The sequence below is a fragment of the Netta rufina genome (genome assembly GCF_964035555.1).
Source record: "Netta rufina genome assembly, chromosome: 4".
In the NCBI taxonomy this organism is placed as follows: Eukaryota; Metazoa; Chordata; class Aves; order Anseriformes; family Anatidae; genus Netta; species Netta rufina.
In genome coordinates this window covers 44043080-44064280 of record NC_140127.1, presented here as the reverse complement: position 1 = coordinate 44064280, position 21201 = coordinate 44043080, and the positions used below count along the sequence as shown (strand labels likewise).

General features: G+C 40.4%; 1 protein-coding gene across 1 annotated transcript; it reads right to left on the bottom strand.

Annotated features, from left to right (window-relative positions):
- Nucleotides 1-2600: 2600 nt before the first annotated feature.
- On the bottom strand, nt 2601-18883 carry QRFPR (pyroglutamylated RFamide peptide receptor; the record flags this gene model as incomplete). The annotated part of the gene is made up of 6 exons (XM_084285488.1): nt 2601-3004; nt 5174-5271; nt 6857-7092; nt 7662-7723; nt 8086-8244; nt 18544-18883. 6 exons carry the CDS (start codon nt 18881-18883, stop codon nt 2601-2603), a joined length of 1299 nt encoding a protein of 432 aa, XP_084141614.1.
- Between the last annotated feature and the right edge of the window lie 2318 nt (nt 18884-21201).

Genomic DNA, 21201 nt, shown 5'->3' with positions numbered 1-21201 from the left:
CACATGATATGAGCCATTGCAACAGACAGGGACAGGCTACTAGCCTGGACAGAAAATTGACTCAATTCAACAGAATGATGTGTTAGTTAAATCAAAACTAAAGCTCCAGCAAATTAAGAAAACATGGGCAAAATCTTGGTTCTGCTCAATTCAATAAAGCATCTTCTATTCCTTGCAGCTAGGATTTCTCGCAAGATTATCTGGCTCGAGACAACTATTGTGTCAAAAGGCACTAATGATATAGTTTATTAAGATGTACAAGAACTGTCTGTATTAGTTTGGCTTAGATTAATCTAACTGTAACCACGTATCTGCGCTGAAATACCATTTTTCTCTCCTACAACAAGATTGGATTTTTTTCCCCGTCCTACCTTTTTCAGTAAAAAGCCTTTTAAATCACATCTCTCAGGATGACAGTAGCAGCTGGAACTTGTAATAGAAATGGAAATTAATCCCTAAAAATGTAAATATAAGCTTACATAAATCTCCAAACAAACAAAAAAAGACTCGAAGTTCATTGTAGATGCTCCCAGTGCAAACAGCACTAGCAACGCCAAAATGGAATTTTAATTAAAAAAATACAATACTATAACAGTCATTTGTTGAGATAACATTTTATGATACAATAGAAGAAACAGTTAAAACAGAAACACAAAATACTTGGAAGTTTTACAATGCAGCTATCAACTTTGTTGGTAAAATGTCATTGAAATTAGCAATACAAATAAAGTGAAAAGCTTAAGATAAAGTGCTTTTCAGTAATATGTTCTGTTAAACCACTCAGTTCTCATCATCAGCCAGATCAACTCTGCACCTAGGAAAATGGTGGTAAACCTTTGAACCCCTATTTGCAGGGTATAAAACTTCACTGCGAGACACATTTCTAGAAATTTGAACTAAAAAATGCAAAGAAAATCACAGATGTAATCACGGGCAAAAATTGTTGTTGTTGCTTCCCAGCATTATTCAAAGGTAATGCACAGGGGAATGTTTGCATGACTGACTGAGGCAAAATCTGATTTCACTCATGCTGTTTCACCCAGACCTAGCTCTCTGAAATCAGTATTTTATTTAATATATATACTAATATAAACAAGAGTGCTCATAATTCCTGGCTGTCAGGGCAAGTTCAGAATCTTTCTCTGTAATTGCATCAAAGTATATCATACACAGTAAAATAAATACCAAAGAGTATGTCACAAGCCAGCATCAGAATGCCTTACCCAACTGTAAATATTACACAGAAGGACCGGTGTACTTCCAAATTATCCATGAATATCAATAAATCATTTTCATTGACAATTATGTGTAAACAAAATACAAAATCTACTAGGGAAAGCAAGGGATGACAGAAAAGCATCAACATTTCACAGGCAATCAAAGGATTCAAAACAAACTTAACTGGAGTTGTAAATTATGTATTTCAAAGCCTTGCTTGTGGGATCAGATCACAGTATACCATTCTAGATCCCAGTTTTGTTTTTTTTTCCCAGTCCCACAATCATAAGGAAATTTTGATTTTACAAAGTTTCAGTTGGACACACTGATAGCAATGTTTATTTATTTTTTAGAATGTTATGGATTTCGACTTTGTAATACTGGTTTTCCACAGTATTTAATCTACTTCAAGGATGAAGGAGAGAGAAAAAAGTTTGTACAAATCTCCAGAGAAACATCAGGTCAAAAGACTACAATATTCAACTGGAAATCTTCCGTAGAGTCCAACAGGCTCTGAGCCTGGCCCTCATATACCTCCAGGAAACAGCAACACAATTTCAACCCCATAAACTGCATATGAAAGCATGACTAAGATAATTCCAGTGTTTACAGACCACACTTCCAGGATATGCAGGCCCTTGATTTGTATAGCACTTTTTCAACTTCTACCTTTTCCAGGAAGAATAATGCAGCGTACAGGGAAGGACACTGGCCTTTAAATTTGTACCCAAAAATTAACTTGTAAAAATAGCACATTAGTTATACATGCATTGTTAGTTTCTATTAACTTCCTGTTAACAAAATCCAGACATGCACAAAATCTAAATCATAATTTCTTCACAACCAATTCTGGCTGGCTTTCACATACTTTGCAAAACAGAATTGCATCTCAGTCTGCATTTTTCCTGAACTCAGATACGAAGTTTCTCTGTCCTCAGAGCTGCATAGAGCATATCTTATAAACAGCGTTAGACCCATGTAAGATTCCTAAGCTGTCCAAAGGAACTGTATATGCTCTCCATAGTTCTTGTCTTCTGGCATTCAGAAGAGTACAGTCCAGCAGAGTGCCAGGAACCAGACAGAATAAACAGACCATGTATACCAACAGTTGTTTGGTATACCTAAATCAGAGGGCAAGTAAGCCCCAAATTAGCTGAGGAAGAAAAATGTTTGTCTGGAAATCACAGTGAGATTGTTTTCCAAAATTTCACTCCTTTTCCTTATAAAATATATTTTCTTGACCCTTATTCCAACATAATAATCAAAATTATTTTCCCCCTCTCTCATTTCAACACTTAAAGTAGAAAACTACTTTAAATGGCTTGTTCAAAGTTATGATATAAAGAGAACATTTTTTTCCCCTTCTGAAAACCTTTGTTATGCTACTGTCCACTTCCCAACACAGAATGCCCAGTAATCTCAGAGCTGAATAAGGAAAGGTGCTTTTTCAAATTCCTTTTTGAAGCCGGTTGATCACAGAACTTTACTTCAATGTTGCCATCGCTGAATGCCTCCCTCCTTGCCTCATCCGAGTCAGTGGGATCTCTTTGAGAAATGCTTGCCTTTTGCTGCCTCATAGAAATCCCTGAATTTCCAAGTTGCCTGGTTGGTGACACATTTTCTTTGACAATGCAGAAGCAGATGGCAGACAGGAAATTTTTCTTGAAGTTTTCGTTCATGAAAGCATACACAATAGGGTTGCAAATAGAATTGAAGAATCCTACAATTTGAACGATTGCAAAGATCATTTTGACTGTTACATCATCATACTCCTTTTCAAAGTTACCTGGAAAGGAAAAGGAAGTATGCTATAAGCACAGAATGACATAAATATCCACTGCTTAGTCTATATGTATCCAGTATGGCATTAGAAGTTTCTGTTTAATGTCAACAAAAAACCTTGCTAGAGGCCTTTAATATTATCAACAGGATTTCATCAGCAAGGAAAGAACACAATCTACAACACAGCCCTGCTTTGTATATACATCAGGAAGAACACAGTAGTCCAAAATAAGCAATTTATTAGCCAAAAAACTTGCTTAGTGACAAAGCAACAGAAAACTTCTATTTCCTAAATATAGGCCTTGTTTATTTTTCTTCTGGCTCTGCATTTCACATCCTTCTCCAACGTGTAAGTACTGTAATACCACAACACCAATCCCTGTCTTGCCACCAACTATTCATGTCTTCTTCATCTTTGCTGGCACAGATCATCTCATAGTATAAAAAAATGCATCTTCTTGGTCATATCTCATTCTTAATTACTGAGATCACATTGAATTCCTTGAATTCAAATACTTGGCTACCAAACTTGGAATAAGCAGTATAGATGTTTACACAGCAGAATAAAGGCCATGCAGCAGCTGAAATAATCCACCAAATTGGCAGTGAAAAAAGCAAAGTATTATACTGAGCCCCATTCATATATCATTACAGGCAACCCTATCACGGGACAACTCAAACAATTCTAATAGCCACAGCTTTGTATTTTTTATTCTTCCCACATATAAACGTGATTTGGTTCTGCTAAGTGGCTACAGAACTGCTAACTTATCTACAATCTCACCTGCAAGAGAAGGCAACTAAATGGCTGCTCCATTTTCAAAGTAGAGTACAACAGCCACTGCTGCAGTAGGCATTGCCAGCTGCAGTCCCACAACCTGTCACAGTACCCAGGTAGGAAATAGGAAGTGAACTGTGCAAGACTCAAGCAAATTTAGGCAAATAGCGAAGAGGGCAGATAACAGGAGTGTATTTCAAAACCACTGTCCAACCCAGAGTACTGAGGAAGTTCAGATGGATTATAAGATAATAAGAAACGGATATTATCATAAAATCAGAATGGCTTGTGTTGGAAGGGACCTTAAAGATCATGTAGTTCCAAGCCCCCTGCCACGGGCAGGGACACTACCCACTAGATCAGGTTGCCCAGGGCCTCATCCAACCTGGTCTTGAACACCTCCAGAGATGGGGCATCCACAACCTCTCTGGGCAACCTGTTCCAGTGCCTCACCATTATCACCGTGATGTCCAGTATTTATATTTCCAACATGCCTACCTCATTAAAACCAGGCCAAGTGGAAGGATAAATATTTCACAGCAGTTTAACTCAAAGTGGTATGATAATTTATGTAGATGCAAATAGAAGTCTTCATGTATCAAATTTAAATTTAATTTCAAAAGTTACATGTTCAAGGGTTTTTCTACTTGCAAAGAACTTTTACCTTCCAGCCTGGTGTTTTTGACCTTTCAGCAAATTAGGGAGGATGACAGACAGAAAGAAAATGAATCTACAGAGACAGGCTCACCATCCTAATATTCAAGTCTTGCTATTTCTGGAGTCTCGTTATGAACAGTAAACCTCCTTTTCAGAACTGGATTATGTGCTGTACTAATTCAGAAAACAATGGCAGCCTTCTCTTTTAGAATATAAATTCTAAAAGAGCTGGAAGAGAGTTTGGGTTCCTTCCCAACCTTCCTGCAACAAAGTCCAGTCAGGTTTACAGTAAGAGATAAGGATCATGGTTTTTTGTTTGTTTGTTTTTTGTTTGTTTGTTTTTTGTTTGTTTGTTGTTTAAAACAAACAAACAAAAAACGTACACAGCAGAAAAGAGGGGATATGGCTGACACACAAGTATATCTCAGATAAAAGATATTTCCCAAACACTACATCTGATAAGAGGTTTTTTGAAATGTACTTACATTTTGCGTGAGCACGGCAGAACATTCTATCCCTCAGACTTCAGAATAATTCATCTGCTGTTGATTACGCACCTCCATTACAAGACAGTGATTCAGGATTTATAAGCACACCATTAACCTGTGCTAACAGACAGTATTTTATAGCCAAATGCTGCAGCAGCGCTAGCTTTTCATAATCTGTAGTTCCATTATCAGAAAAGAGAAAAAGCACACTAGGAAAGACTTTATTATATGACACATTGCAGATACTCACTGTATTCTATCATCATGTGGATCACATGGAAAGGGGCCCAACAGACTGCAAAGAGAAACACCACTGTCACCATCATAACAATTGCTCGCTTCTTCTTCCTGAAATTGCATCAAGACATTTCATACTGAATCACTATGAATTGATTTGTGGTTTACATATGTTTCACTGAGTGAAACACGCAAACATGTCTGATGATTGCAGATGCAAACAAAATCCTGGAAGATGCTCAGAAGCACGTCATTCCCTTTGAACGAGAACCGTGGTAGCATATAAAACTAGTAAATAAATAACACCTGTTATTTCCTTGTCAGGAAAGCAAGGCATTTCCATAGCAGCAGCAAGCAATGACATGAGCCTGTCTTGCAATGCATTTTCATTCTATTCAAGCAGATGTAATTCCAACAGTAACAGATGGGTTAAAAAACATGAAATTCCATTAATAGCTCCAAAAACAAGAGTTCAGTCTTAGAACTGGGAGCACTGCCATACGTGCAGCACCTGATTATACAAAGAATTTGAGAGTAGGTGAAGCTATGCCTACAACATTCAGCCTTTGTTGGTAAGTAAAATGCTGGAATTGAGAGCAAGAAATACTCTCCCCCTGCCTGCACCAGAATGCCTAACAAGCTCAAGGTACCCATGAATTTATCATTTTTCTCCAAATGATATATTATTCATATAACCACATTTCTAGATCCCGAGATAGAGATCTCACTTGAGCTAAAGAAGTAACATTTGCAGTTACAGAATCCTCCCACTACATGGGACATTCACTAAGCCAGTGAGTAGCCCAAAGCTCACATCATCTTAACTCATGTAAGACTGCATCCTCTTTCAGTTCCGACTGATAAAATTATCTGCTTTCTTGGGTACCCTATTAGACGAATGTCTAAGTAATCATTACTTACAAGCAGCTTGAAGCTATTTCTTACAGTACATGTTTAAGGCAATATGCTCCTCAATTAATTGACCTGTTAGAGGTTTCTAGCACATCATTCAATGGATCAATTTGCCAAACTAAAGGCAAAAATGTGAGGTAATATGAAGGGTAGCCCATATGTAGTGCCATTAGCAAACATGTTGTAAATGTAAACAAACTTACAAAAATCAGTAATTTTCCGTGAACAAAATTCATAACTTTTCAGATAGAGAGCTACCATCCAGGTAGTCTCACACAAACAAATATGAGACCATTCAAGAATTCTTTGGAAGTTATAACAAGATAAACTGTGTGAAAGTAGTTTTAAAGTGAATTCTGATTCCTCCTCCCACACGCACACACACACCAGTTTAACTTATAAGATGATAAAGCAGTATTCATAGCCTCAGAATTCTATAAAGAACTTTCCATAAAATATAAGGAAATAACGTACCAACATTTTCCCAAGTTACTTTTTAACTCATGACCTACATCTTTTAAAAAGAAGGATTTCATGATGAAAGATATCAGATTTATTGAGAGCTAGACATTTAAGGTATGGCAATTCTACATTTTGATGAAAACTGTTTAAGTTACATTAATACGGGCATTTTGTTTAAATAACTAGCTAGCTTTAAAAATCCAGGCTATGCCTGCTGAATTCCCCACAGATAAGATGGGCTTCTTTGCACTGGTTCTCAAAACCTGTCCATAAAAATAGCTTTCTAAAAGTCAAAATGCCAATTGTATTTTATTTTACAAACCTTGATATTTTAGACATTTCATTCCCATGAATGGTTTGAAGAACAGAAGCATCTCCCACTCGTTTCTTAATCCATAGTTCATAACCAATTTTAGTGTACAAAAAAAGCATCAATATCAGTGGAAGAAGAAAGAGTATAACAAGAATAAAGGTGGTATATATCTTCTGATAAATTGGACTGGCCCATTCCTCCAGGCAGCAAACATAGACTTTTTCATACAAGAAGTCATATTTAACCTGTAACAAGCATAAAGGAGTCACTACAGTAATTATCCCAAGGGTTAAAATAATAAATAAATAAATAGAATAAATTTGTAGCATTCAGACTCAAAAGCAACAGATTCTGGCAAGTCTTTTTTTGTTTTGTTTTTCCAGAGGTGTACAGTAACTCCTTAAACTATAATGGGCAGTTGATTACACTTTAAACTAGATACAGTTCTTCAAAATCTTGCAGGAGACATCATCATCCTGAAACATCAATCTAAATCCTGCATTACTGAGTCAGCACACTTCAAGAAAAAGAAAAAAAAAAAAAAAAAGGAAGCTACAGTGCAAATCCCAGATACAATCAGTGCTCTTTGACCTAATGATTGTAGACATGACTAGTCCCTGCTGGCAGTCCATTTTGTAGTGCATGCAAGTCCTAATTATTCATCTTTCTCATGCTGGCACATAAAACAAAAGCTCCGTTTCTGTTATTCCCCTCTTACATTTCTCAAGAGCTTATTCAATCTCATTGCTAAAGGTGCAAAAAGATCCAGGAAGGACTGAGTTGAAAATACAAATTCCCATTTCACCAAACATACCTCAAGCCGTTGAACATGCCACATAGGTGACCCAACAATAACTGCCAGCAACCAGACTATGCCTGTAAAAAAATAATTTTTTTAACACTCTGTACAAGGAGCATAAGTTTTGGTATGAACAGTTTAACAGCTTCATCTTTAAAAACCATGCAAAATACACTATTTAATAGTGATTTTCAGTGAGGCCATCATTCATATCTATAACAGCAAGATCTTCTGTTATCAGTTTCTCTTCTCTCAAAATACCTTCATTTATCAGTATGTACGTACAAATTTGTGTAAGCAAATTACCTATATTCTTTGTGTTACAATGGAAGGATCATTTGCAATTGCAACATTCCTTTAGCAGTGCTTGCACATTTTGAACCTCTCTTCTTAAAAAAAAAAAAAAAAAAAAAAAAAAAAAAAAAAAAAAGAGGCTTACCAAGCATCGTGAAAGCTCTTTTATTGGTGTACTGCCACTTCATTTTTAGTGGATGCACAATTCCCTGATGTCTTTCCACAGCAATGCAGGTCATTGTAAGAATCTCAGTTACAATAGCAGTGGATTGAACAAACGGTACCATCTTGCACGCGAAGGCACCTGCAATAGTCAGAAAGTAAAACATGCAACTGTTGTGGCTCAAGAAAAAACACTAAGAAGTCTACTGTTATACAAAGTCATATCATGCAAAAGAACAAACTAGTATTTCTGTGTGTATATATATATAAACAGTTAAACTGCTAAGTCTCCTATTTAAACAATTCATCAAATGCAGCTTCCAGTAGTCTTTCTTCCATTGTGCATACTACACCCGTAAGAACAAGAGTTGTAAGGACATATTAATGCCTACTGTTATTCCCACTCTACTCTGCACTGGTACAGCCTCACCTCAAACACTGTGTGCGGTTTGGGGTACCACAATATAAGAAGGACATAAAACTATCAGAGAGTGCCCGAAGGAGGTCTACAGAGATGGTGAAGGGCCTGGAGGGGAAGGTGTGTGAGGAGCAGCTGAGATCCCTTGGTTTGTTCAGCCCCGAGCAGAGCAGGCTGAGGGGAGGCCTCATGGCGGCCTGCAGCTCCCTCACGAGGGGAGCGGAGGGGCAGGCGCTGAGTTCTGCTCTCTGGGGACAGCAACAGGACCCGAGAGAACGGCATGGAGCTGGGACAGGGGAGAGTCAGGCTGGGGGTTAGGGAAAGGGTCTGCACCCAGAGGGTGGTCGGGCACTGGGACAGGCTCCCCAGGGACGTGGTCATGGCACTGAGGAACGTTGGGACAATGCCCTCAGACACTGGGTCTTATTTTAGGGTGGTCCTGTGTGGAGCCAGGAGTTGGACTTACATGATCCTTGTGGTTCCCTTCCAACTTAGGTTATGCTATGATTCTACATTCACTTGCTCTGTATCAGTCCAAGACTTATTCCTATTTCGCTTTTGACCAAGTCTTCCACCATTTACTGTCAAATGTAAAGTTACGGAGATACTATCTTCTACCTCGGCAGATTACCCTTTAGCTTTTACAAGGTCTTAGTGTCACTTGTTTAGAAATTGACTTTTTCCTGCTGTTGGAAATACATTTCTTCTGCTCATTTAAATACCACTCTATTTGTACACTTTGACACTTAACACAACCTTCTGCTGAGTGTTATATTAAAGAAGTCCTCTGCTATGCATAACTTAAGAGAAAAATTCAACCTCTTCATCATTTTTCCATTCTCCAAATCACCCTTCTTCCCCCCAATTAACTCACTATGTTGATGTCAGTGTTGAAATCCAGTGAGATGCTGTATTTATGCAGCATCATGCATTTATTCTCCATTACTCACGCTCAAGTCCAGCCATCTCAGAAACTGTGTTTAAATAAGTCTTCAACAAAAATCTTATGTTAACACCTTTCCCAGCCTGTTCCTTGTTCACTCATTTCCTGTCCATTTCTGACCCTGAGATCATTTTGAGTATCTGCATTCCTACAGTTCTCTTACATGACTACAGTTCAGTGCTCCTGGAGCAGCTGTCAATATTTCCTTTACATCATCATTATTTACACCTTACCCAGATACACTCCATAAACTCATAGTAGAACTGGATCAGATAACCATTTGTCTAAGTTAATCTTTATGATGCTACAGGCACCTTCTGCAAGAAAAACACAGGGAACATTAAGAACACAAAATGGAAGCTATCAAAACTCAGTCCTGCTCTCCATAAAGGGAACAAGAACCAGGTAAACTTCTGTCTAGAAGGAACTGGTTTGCCACTGGTTTGATCAATCCTAACTGGGAAGGGGAGAAAAAAAAAAAAAATCACTTTCTGTAGCTCAAATAAGGGAAAAGGAAGATGGGATAAATGGATGGAAGTCAAGGGCCTTTGAAATACATAGTCAACACCAGCACAACAATCAACACGCTCACAGATCTGTCTTAAAATAGAATTAAAAATATATACCACACAGCCCAATTTCAAACTATTCAACTGAAATTTTAGCGTGGTCAGCAGGAACTGTATAGAAGGCTGTATGTCTGCTTCTCACCACAGTTTCTGACCTAGAATGTATTTTGCCAGGGAGATGGCAAGAACAAAATAAGCCTCTCATGAAACATGGTCATTATCTTACTAACTTGGCATCTTATCTGTTTCTCATCAGACCCAGTATGATATGGGATGCACTACACATATAAGCACCAGACCCAGACCATCAAACTCATAGCCCTTCAACCAGAAGGTGTTGAAACCATTGCACTGAGATAATAAAAACCAAGCTCAAGTTGCACCTTTGCGCGTGTTGAATGCTGAATACAACCAAACAAAAGGCTATGGCTCACAGTCTCTGGTCTGTTCTAAAAATCAGATTTTCATTCAGTTCCAAATCCTACTCCACTGAAGGAAAAGGAAGTTTTCCGCTATCACTTTCAAGTTTTTTCCCCCCCCGCTAACAAAGTAGTAGAGGTGACTCCTGACAAAAAGTAAAAATATTTAATTTTTGCTTTTCTGCTCATGTAGTTTTTTAAGTGTACAATCTTCTCTTTCAATAAATGAGTCCAAGTTTGAGTGATGGAGCTGTGGCAAAAAGCCTTTCATCACATGCTGATTTTCATAGCCTGAAAGACGTCAAATAGTCGAGTCCATTTGAACTATACTCCATTGTAGGGGTTTGACTGTAATACAAGATTCCTTCACTGAAGTCCCAGACTTTCATTGCCTTTACTGATATGTTCGCATTTTCTTCCCAGTAACAGCCAAAGAGCACAGACTACCATTATGCCATTAGTTTAATCTCCAAGAAAAAAGGCTGCAAAAATTGCTCACTTCTCATCTCTGAAGGCAGATTCCCCAAAAGTGACCAACTAAACTATAAGTAACTGGTAAAAAGGTAGTAAAAGGAAGAGTCTGCATAGTATCTGTAGATTAAGCCTTCTGAGCTAAACGAAGAGAGGCATTACCACTTCCAGAATCATGAAACAAAAGGATGCTTTTCATCGCAGGTGAAGTTGGCTGAAATAGACACTTACTCGGTCACACCTACACATCTCAGTTCCTTAATGGGTTGAACTTTTGTGGCCAAGGAAAAACAACAGCCATATACGTTTTGTAAGCAAAAAAACAAGAAAATTTCAAAAGGACATTAATGAAAAGCTATTCAAAAAGCCTCTAGGTATCAATAGTAAGAACATTATTTCAACCTCCCTGAAGCTCCTCATGCAACGTAGGCCAGCATCTCTGAATATCAACTTGCACTAATGTTACTACATCACTTTAGGGGAATTGTTTGCCTTGAATTGTCACTCACTACACAAGTTCCTATCTTCTGAAATTCTGAGGCATTCCAGTGTTTCATGTGTAAAACTTCACCAAACTTAATCTGACCTCAGACTTGAGATCCAGCTCCATCATCCTTAATTATATCTGAATTGGTTCCAATCCTTTTTCAGCCCTCTGCTGAACGCAGCCATTTATAAATACCCTGTACTTGGAGTCTGAAACTCAACACAGTGTTCTGGACACTAAACACAACCTTGCCTATGTTAACAGGTGAGGTAGTTTTTATGGGATCTAAGCCTTCCCCAAACACAGATGATGCATCTCTTCTTCCTTCCCCTTTAGTAAGGGAAGGCTGTAATCACTGAACAAGAGAACTCCAGAAAAAGGGCCCTAGAATCCTTGCTTCCAACCTCAAGAAGAAAGCCCTGCCACTAGGGCTCCAGATATCCTGCAAGGGCAACAGCTTCAGGGCCACTCTCTGAAATGGACATAAATTACTAAAGCCACCTTCAGTGCCAAGTGAAGGAATTTAAGAGAAGCTCCATCATTCGCTATTTCCAAGCTGAGCGGGTTGCTCTGTTATTTCTAAACCTTTAAGTTCGAACTCCCGCAGCCTTTAAATCATTGAAAACAAAGCACAAAATTCATTGTCTGTCTTGTCTTCCAAAGACAAGAAGTGCGATTAAGAGCAGAAAAATAGCTCCATGAATGTATTATGGTAATGGGCTAAAATTAGATTTCTTCTATCGGGCTTCAAAGTGATAGATCGCCTGGTAAATACAATACATAGGATTAGGATTAAAGAGGGAAAAACTTCAAAACAGAAAATCATCTTCTATCGACTGCTTCTGTGCAGCTCATCTTTGATATAAAGAAATTTGTAGCCTATTTGCAGGAAAAAAAAAAAAAAAAAAAAAAAAAAAAAAAAAAAGAAAGAAAAAAGGCATTTTTCCTCTTCTTCTCCATTCCTTGCCTCCCTCCCACCCCATCTACTCCTTAGGTTCTTCTTCACTTGCAGGGGGAGCTGTGTCTATGTTCAACCCTTCAGAACAGAGCTTTGCTTCAGTTATTTTGCAAACCATGAAGTGGTTTCAGGAATCTGGTATGTAGTGAAAAGAACGTGACAAATATCCTTCAAGGACTTTCTAAAGGCCATTAAATTTATTTATTTTTAAAGAGAAGCTTGCTGAGAAAGTATCTCTTTTTATGCCTGCTCATTTTCCACTTACGTGTCATACTCCCCCCATACAGAAACAGGATTTTTTTGAATATTTTAAAATATTCATATTTAAGATGTGATAAAGTATTAAAGCATTTAACTTTCTACAAAGTGAGTCTTTCAGCAAAGACCTCCAATAGATCACTACTTAAGAAGGCACTGAAGCATTTAATACCAACCATTTCAAATGAAAAAAAGAAAACTTACAGGGGGATTACTGGGAATGAAAATAACTAATTGCTTCTCCTTTGCAAGCAGCTAAGACGCTCCCAAAAGTATTCCTCATGCACTGCCAAAAACTGTATGGTTTATTCAATCAATTATTAGAGTTTTCCCCAATGACAACATATTCAGAAGGCTGCAAATATGAACAGTATGCCCTTAAGCAATTCTTCGCATCTTCATTATCAGATGTTGTCTCTGTATCTCTAAGTTTGCCATTTTATCACCACTGGTTGGAACATCTGTTTATTTTTCTTTTATTAGGGTAACAAAGGCAAAATTCTAAAACCATTCTGGTAAAAGTTAAATAGCAGCTTCCTCTGTTAAAGTGTTATTGACCAAGCCCTTGCACTGAAAAATCTCTCTCTCAACTTCCAAAACAGTTCTCTCCAGCTTCCTTGATGCAAGCAAGGTTTGATTTGTTTTATTTTTTAAATTCGGGGCAGAAAACAAGTCAGTTGCAATAATACAGCTTGTATCCTTGAAGGTCCTTCATACTAGGTTGGGCATGGCACTGTATTATACTGATTCTTGGGTATACAGGTATCTTGTATCTTTAGTAGTTTGCTATCTGTGACGCACAAGCCTCTCACCTGTGCCCTGTAGAGAATAATGAACATTATGCACTGCTCTGCCCCAAACAACATACAAGCATAGCACACAATAATAGAAGATCTGTAGTTATTTATACCTCACTGTTTAAGGTCAAGTACAGCAGACAAGGCATAAGGGTTTGGTTTGAGCCCACACAATTCGAGCACGTACCTTGAACAGCCCACATTTGTTTACCAATACATGGTACAGTCCACACCATCCCATCTGTGCTGTAATTTTAAAGTCTGCGCGCAACGTGGGCTAGCTGGCCAAGGAATCCTGTCTCCACTGTCCACACTCCTTCCCCAAAAAGGCTCACATTCAGCTTTGCCCATGGTTTGACAAAGTCACCAAAACAGGCATCACAGCCTTCAGGCAAACTCAGATCAGAAAAACAAAGCAATCAATGAGTGAAAACAAATACCAATGTGCAAGGATGCAGGAGAGCTCTGCAGCAAAGCACTGCTGTTAGAACACCAGACCACCAAAGGGCACTATGCCATTTGCAGCTATAGCAGAAACAGCAAGCAGTACAGCTGAGGGGGTGGCAGGGAGCAGAACAGGACATGGTAAACAGTCTCCAGACAAGGCAGAGGTTGTCAGGTACTTCTGCCAAAAATATAACAACCACCCCAGATAAAACACTAACCAATCTATGCACATTCTTCAACTTGCTTGCTTTCTCTGCCTGATTAATGCAACAAAAAACATTTTACATCAATCGTTGTGTTGAATATTGATCCACGACTTGCAGTAATTCCCTGTGCTAAACATACAAATTTTCTTCTATCAGCATTCTTTTGCTGCTTTTGTCAGATGTCATCCTGCCAATATATTATATTATACTTTTAAAAAATCCTAAGCCCATTATTTCCTTTACTGAGGTATTCACTGGATAACCTGTTCTCAAACTATCTTCATCCAGAATTGTATTCCTACCTCTACTTAATAGCACATACGTGAAAGTAAACAATAGTAGCGACAGAATGAATGCAAAGGCAGGATTTCAACAAAACAGAGAACTAAAATCATCTTGCTCTCACGGACGCAGACAACCCAAAGACATAACCTCTTACGCTGCAGGAGACTGATGACGAGTGTTCTTGCTTCTCTGACTTGATTTACACCAAGTCTAGACACAACTTAAATTGAAAAATTAAAAAAAAAAAGCTTAAAAAAGATATCCAGTTATTGGAAGCTCATCTCCAGTTTTACTGCCTTGTGTTAACCCTAACAGCATGTCAGCAGAGTTTGAGAGCGTATGGAAACTGTCCGGCATCAAGGAACATTCCAGAAGCGAGCCAGGGAGAACAAGGTCCTGAAGCAACACTGAAAATAAGAAATGAGAGCTTAGAGATCCCTGTGAACATCAGACAAAAGGCTGAGTGATTTTATTGATGACGATTTTGTCAGAAGGGAATGTTTATGCATTCTCATGCAGAAACTTTGTAAGGTAGCGTACTGCTTGACAGAAGATGTTCGGTGCAGAAAGCACCCTCAGTGCAGAACTGGCTACGACACACCACTCGGTTTTCAGCCAAATTTTTAGAGATGAGGAAACTGTTGTGCCAAGGAGCAACTGAGGTGCCTAAGAAGACCTTTACTGCTTCTTTAGATGTACTCAGGAAGCAAGGCAGCTATACATAATGGGCAGATAAGACAGCAACAGACAGAAGACAAACCTCTCCTGCATAGTGCCTGGAGTCCAGAAAAGATACACGAGGTCATCTTGAGTGCTGCTGTGTTTTACAGTGTTTCAGGTGACCCAATACTCCCCAAGCGATAGGAAAAAACAGCCTTCAACACCAGTTTTAAGAAGACACATCCTGTCTGATAAGATGCAAAATTCACGAGCAAGATGCAGCACACGTATTAGGTCTACAGTAATGTCATGTTTTGACTTTATCTTTTGCTGGGGCTATTATATTTATACAACATGAGAAGTAATTTTCCAGTTGCTGCAGGCAGTTCTGCAAAGATATCACTGTTACTCAGCTAACCAATCCGTTTTGGAAAATAAAGAAACTCTTAGATATTTGGCCCAGGTAAAAGCCCAAATTGACACTTAACAGGGCAGCTATCAGTATGACCACAGGACCTCTACTGCTATCTCCCACCTGTGATCATAACTGAGCAAAATCCTCAAATCACTCCAGTTTGCACCAAGATCACCTTTGCTGCATGCACCAATTCAATTCTTATTCGAGTTCCACTCTCATCCTCTTCCTACAAATTATACCAACGATCGTTTATGCCAAAGCCACAATTTTAATTTTCTTCCACAGGATCTTCTGCATTGCTGAGAGATTAGTTTGCTGAATTTCTATGTAAAGGTCATCTAGAAATTACATCCTTTTTATTTGCAAAGTATAAATAAGAAATTGAATCTTATACCATCACTTTAAGAGTCTCATGCTGTTATACAGATTTGTAACGGATTGCAGAATTGAAAATGATACTGATTCACCCATTTTTAGTCAAGATGGAGCTGGTCCCAGTTACTGCATATGTGGAGCTAGCAGCGATGTTAGCACTGCACAATCACCAGGCAAAACAAGCTGCACGTTCAGTTTGTTGAAACTCCAGGTGCTGAACCGTAAGTGAAGTTAAGTGTGTTAACGAACATACTGTGGAAGAAGTCGTGTCAGTGCCTTTCACATCTCTGCTGGAAATGAATTAACTTCTGGTAAGTGTAACAGTAGAAATCTTCTGTTTCTGAAGAATTTTGACAAACACAATCTATTTCATAAGAGTGATTCCACCATTCAGTTTGACTCACTTCACATCGCCAGCTATCAACGTTTTCCCTGGAGTCCTATTGTAAATTAAGCACAGCTGGAGGCCTTTTGGGTGAAAGTGTTTCACCTCTCACTTTAGAAGAGCAGAACGGTAATTATTCCTTCCTGATAGCATCCCATTATAGAGATAACGTTGAATGGCTTAGAAGTTAACAGCTACTTTAAAGCTGTGGCTGTTCTTACCTCTGCATATTCTCTATCTCATCCTAGAGCAACTGTAGTTCTGCCCTCGCTTCTGCTCTGTTGTGTCTTTTTGAAGAGAAAAGGAAGATAAAGAAACACAAACAGCTGCACACAAGCATGGAACTAAAGGACTCAAAGGTAAGTACATAACATACTTGTGTCTCAGCACACATCAATTAGTACAGATGCTTGTTTTAGTGATACAAGTGCAGCTAGAACAAGAAGTGAAGTGGCTCTACATGCTCAGCAACCCAGAGCTATTTCATGCATCAAACGACTCAGTACACACCACTTCGTCCAGCAGGAATATACTGCATAGTCAAAACAGATTTTTCTTAACAGAGCTGGAGCTTGCACTACTCAGAGCAGCTTGCATTAAGGTGGATGAGATAAAGCCTCCTCAGACTAGGAAATGGAAGGCAAAAGGAAAATTACACCTTTAAAGCAAGCAAGGAAAAGAGTCCTCCCAGTCTGGCAGGCTCTGATTTGCAGTATAACTGTAATCACCATTCATGCTTCATGGTGTGAGCCTCAAGAATCAGGCACCCCTGGGACACCTTCAATTTACATCTCATTTCCCTGAGTTTTGCTTCACTCCCTGCCCACCCACTGAAGGGCAAGATTCATCCATTATGCTACTTATTATGCCCTGCCAATACCACATTAGTTAAATCCAGTTATATTACCGGGACCATAGAGGTTGAAATCAAAGTCAATGAATCCATTTGCACTTAAAAAGCTCTAGCACTGCAAAGAAGGTAGGCAAGAAGTACAGTAAAATCCACACAATGGCACACTTCAAAATATCCAAGTGCTGAATATCCAAAGATATTTGTCGCAACCATGCCATTTCTACACTCACTACTTGTAGATTTCGTCAAGCATCAGGTAACATAAGATGAAGGGAAACATACATGCTTCACTCACACTGTTCCACATGCCTCTGCTGTATCTGTTGCAATTCACCTCAGGTGGAGGCTTCATCGGACCCTGCTTTTAGATGGCTTTTGGTCAGATGCATGGTCTGAGGCTGACAGACTGTCATCCCCAATACAAGGGAGGGGAATCACAACTCTAATCTTGGGGGAAAGACAACTCTAATCTTTAGGGAAAGCTACCCAGTTTGGTCCTCTCACTCATACGTGGGACCTCCTGATGCCTGCAACAACTTTCTGCTGTGTTCATCTGCAAGAACTGCAACTTGAACAGTCAAAACGAAGGCACAGCAGTGTAGCTATAAAACAATTTAAGTTGGATTTGCTATCATTTGCACCTGTGGTTTCATATTCATCACTTCTCCCAGACAGTTCCTGGCTTTGAGACAAAAGTAAAGCCGACTTCTCCTTGCGTTAGGTGTCTGGGTGCGTTTCAAATCCCCTCTGACCAATTCCCACCCCGCACTCGAGTCCATCAGATGCGCTGGAATTCAGCCTCGGTGCCCGGGAGGTAACCTCCGCTATCTCCCAACAGGAGCACCACAGGAAGCCTGGAAACTGAAATTTAACAGCATCACTTCACAAACAATCTTTTTTTCCTGCAAACATTTCAATTTGCAGCCACACGAGACCTCGTCTGCTCCTTGCTGCAAAGCCATCCCTTTTATTTTTCCACTTAGGATGGCCCTAAGGCCAAGAAAAGGACAAGAAACACCCTTTTGCTAACGTTACTTCAGCTTTGTCTTTATGTTACTTTAATTCTTTCGATCTGGGATGCATTTTATTTTTTAGAAAAGGTGTTTTCTAGTTATCATAAAGGTCCTTTATAATGGTGGGAATACAACATAATCCCTAGGATAAGAGGATGCGTTGAAACTAATACATCGCTTTATCGCTTCGAGATAAACCCTGTGCATTTCCTCGCTCCCCCGTTTCTCCACAGACACAGCCTTCTCCCCACCAGAGGCTGAAGAGCTCGGACTCCAAGTTTAGAGCAAAAAAGCCACCTCGGGAGCGCCTCACGCAGCCCCCCACGACCTGTGCACAGCCCCTTACCCACACACCGGCACCCCCGGGGACGAGCAGCTCCGGGCAGCCCCGGGCTACCCCAGGGAAGGCATTTTTGGGGAGGAGAGCCCGAGGAGAGCCCGTCCCGTCCCGTCCCGTCCCGTCCCGCGGCGGCACGCACCGCCCAGCCAGTTGGAGGAGATGTTCTGCAGCATGGTGAAGGGCACGCAGAAGAAGGCGATGAGGAGGTCGCTGAGCGCCAGGGAGCAGATGAAGATGTTGGTGACCGTCCTCATGGCGCGGCTGCGGGTGACCACGTAGAGCACCAGGCAGTTGCCGAACAGCGCCAGGGCGAAGATGAGCGCGCAGACGAGGACGAAGGCGGCCTTGGCGCGCCGGGGCAGCTCGGGGATGTAGACGAGCGGCCGCAGCCCGTACAGGGCGATGAACTGCTCCCGCGTCACGTTGTTGTCCCGCAGGAGCTGCGCGAACTGCTCCGGGGTGATGTTCAGGGACCGCATGGCGACACCTTCACCTCCCACCCGCCCTCCTCCCAGCCCCTCAGCGCGCCCGGCCGGCCGCGCGAAGCCCTCCCCGTCCGCAGCGGCGGAGCCCCCGCCCCGCCGCGGCCACCGCTCCGCCCGGCGGCAAACTTTGAGGCGGCGGCGGCCTCAGGCCGGGGCGGGGGGAGCGGAGGCGGCCAATCAGCGCGCAGCGCGGGACCGCCCCGATAACGGCCCCACCGCCCTGTGAGGGGCGGCCGTTGGGCGGTGCCGCGGCCGCGTAGGGGCATCACCCATACCTGTTGTGGGGGTGAGTGCTCCAGGCTTTGGTCCCAAAATTCAGGCAGCCCCTTTCACCTGGCCCTAGCCCTGCCATATCGGCCAGAAAAGCTCACTTTTCAGTCCCCAAATGGCACTGCCAGGCTTGCGTTCCACAGAGCAGGCAGGCTTCTTCGGGGGCTAATTGCACTGATTTGACCAGGTGTAGCCTAAAACAACTCCTTCCACTCAGCTTTTTCACTGCTCCTCTTCATTCCAGCCTTAAACGAGATAAACCACCCTGCACTTTCCTCACACACCCTTTCCTATCCCTCCTTTTCCCTGCTCTTCCCCCCATTACATTAGTAACAAAAACAGTATTTAGAAGCTCTTCCATTAACACCCAAACTAGCTGCGTTTCAGCTGATTTCATTCCCGTCAGAAATAAAGGAGGCTCGAACTTCGAGAAGATCAGACGTTGTGTTTGTGGAGTGAAGTGTTGTATTATTGATTGCAAACGCATCCAAGCATATCTGGAACTTTACAAACAAAGGAGAATAAGCTTTCACCTAAATACTGCAAATGATCAGGTTTTATGGCTTACAGGGACATTTGTTGCACATCTATCCTTTTTTATTACTATGATTGCTCATTACAAATAGTAAAACAGTTGCATTAAAAATGAAATACATCTGAATGGTCTGCATAATACGAACAAATCTTGAAGCTGTAGGCTACAGAAGCGTGCTATTACATCTGCTGCAGATTTAGCTGGCTTTTTAATGAAAAAAAAAAAAGCACGACTCAGGTAATTCTACAGACATCATTTGTCTTGAGTATTTACTCACATGGAGAAGATGACTGTAGGATTTACTGAAAGTTTTGTTCTCTGTGAGCGCTGTTGATCCTCCTGGCTGAAGCAATAACAGCATGGACATCAAAAAAGTGATGTGGCAAATCACTAGTAACCGTATTGCCCAGCTCCCTGACCCGAATTAAATTTCATTTGGAGGAAATAGGGCTGAGTTACAAAAGGGATCCTCATCTAAAAACTGCTGAAATTACTGAAGTGACTTCTCAGCTTTCTGGGGCTATGATGGGTTGGTAAGCAGGGAGAAGGACAGCTCAGGGCAGGCGGTGTTCTGCCTCATCCTGCACCCCATGGCTCAGCACCCCTGGCCACTGCTGGCTCCTGCTGCTTCCCTTCCTGCAGGTCATGATGGCAAGCAGTGCAGGGCTGCTCACACTCTCCTCACTGCCGTTCAGCTCTTCCGTGAGATGAGCTGTCATGTAATGTCTTTTCTTTAGAACTGAAAGGAGAGGGTGTGCATGTGTAAGAAGGCAGTACTACCTCGGTTCTTAGAAGGAATAAATGAGACTTTTGAAGAAAAGTAGTTTCTTTTTCCTCAGCTGGCTTTCCACTTTCTAGAATTCAGCAACTAAACTGCTACCTCACTTGTCAAATACTTACATGCATATATATATATATACTTTCTCCTGCATGACTTTTTTTTTTTTTTTTTTTCCGTTTTTAATAAAGATTCTCCTTATCTTTTATCTTCTACTTCCAAGCCTACTTCTGTTTCCATCAAAGTCTACGGAGTTTTGCTATTTACTGCAATGGGACATCAATATTGCCATCACATGATCTTTTTACTACTTAACAAGTTTACGTCTTAAGTACTGCAAGAGGTCGTACAATGCTGTGAAATAAAGGCTCTTAGTAGCATGTATACGCCTTTACAAATCATAATTTACTAGAGATTTCTCTGTTCCCCTGATTATTATTCGTGAAACTGATGTGTTTACAAATATAAATCAGGTTTTGAAAACATGCACAAAAAAATATTCTAACAAATAATTAGCAATTAGCTGTAGAGAAACAATGTATTTTTCATTATGCTTAACCAAAATACTTAAGCCTTTTACTAATTAAATGGCTCGAAATATTTTAATTCTGTATCTAGTATTCTGGTGAAACAACCTTGCTACTTGAATTAAGATCAGGTCTTGGGTTTGCCAGTAATTTGAATTCAACTTGAAGTAAATTATATATTCTTTTTCCACAAACCTATAGA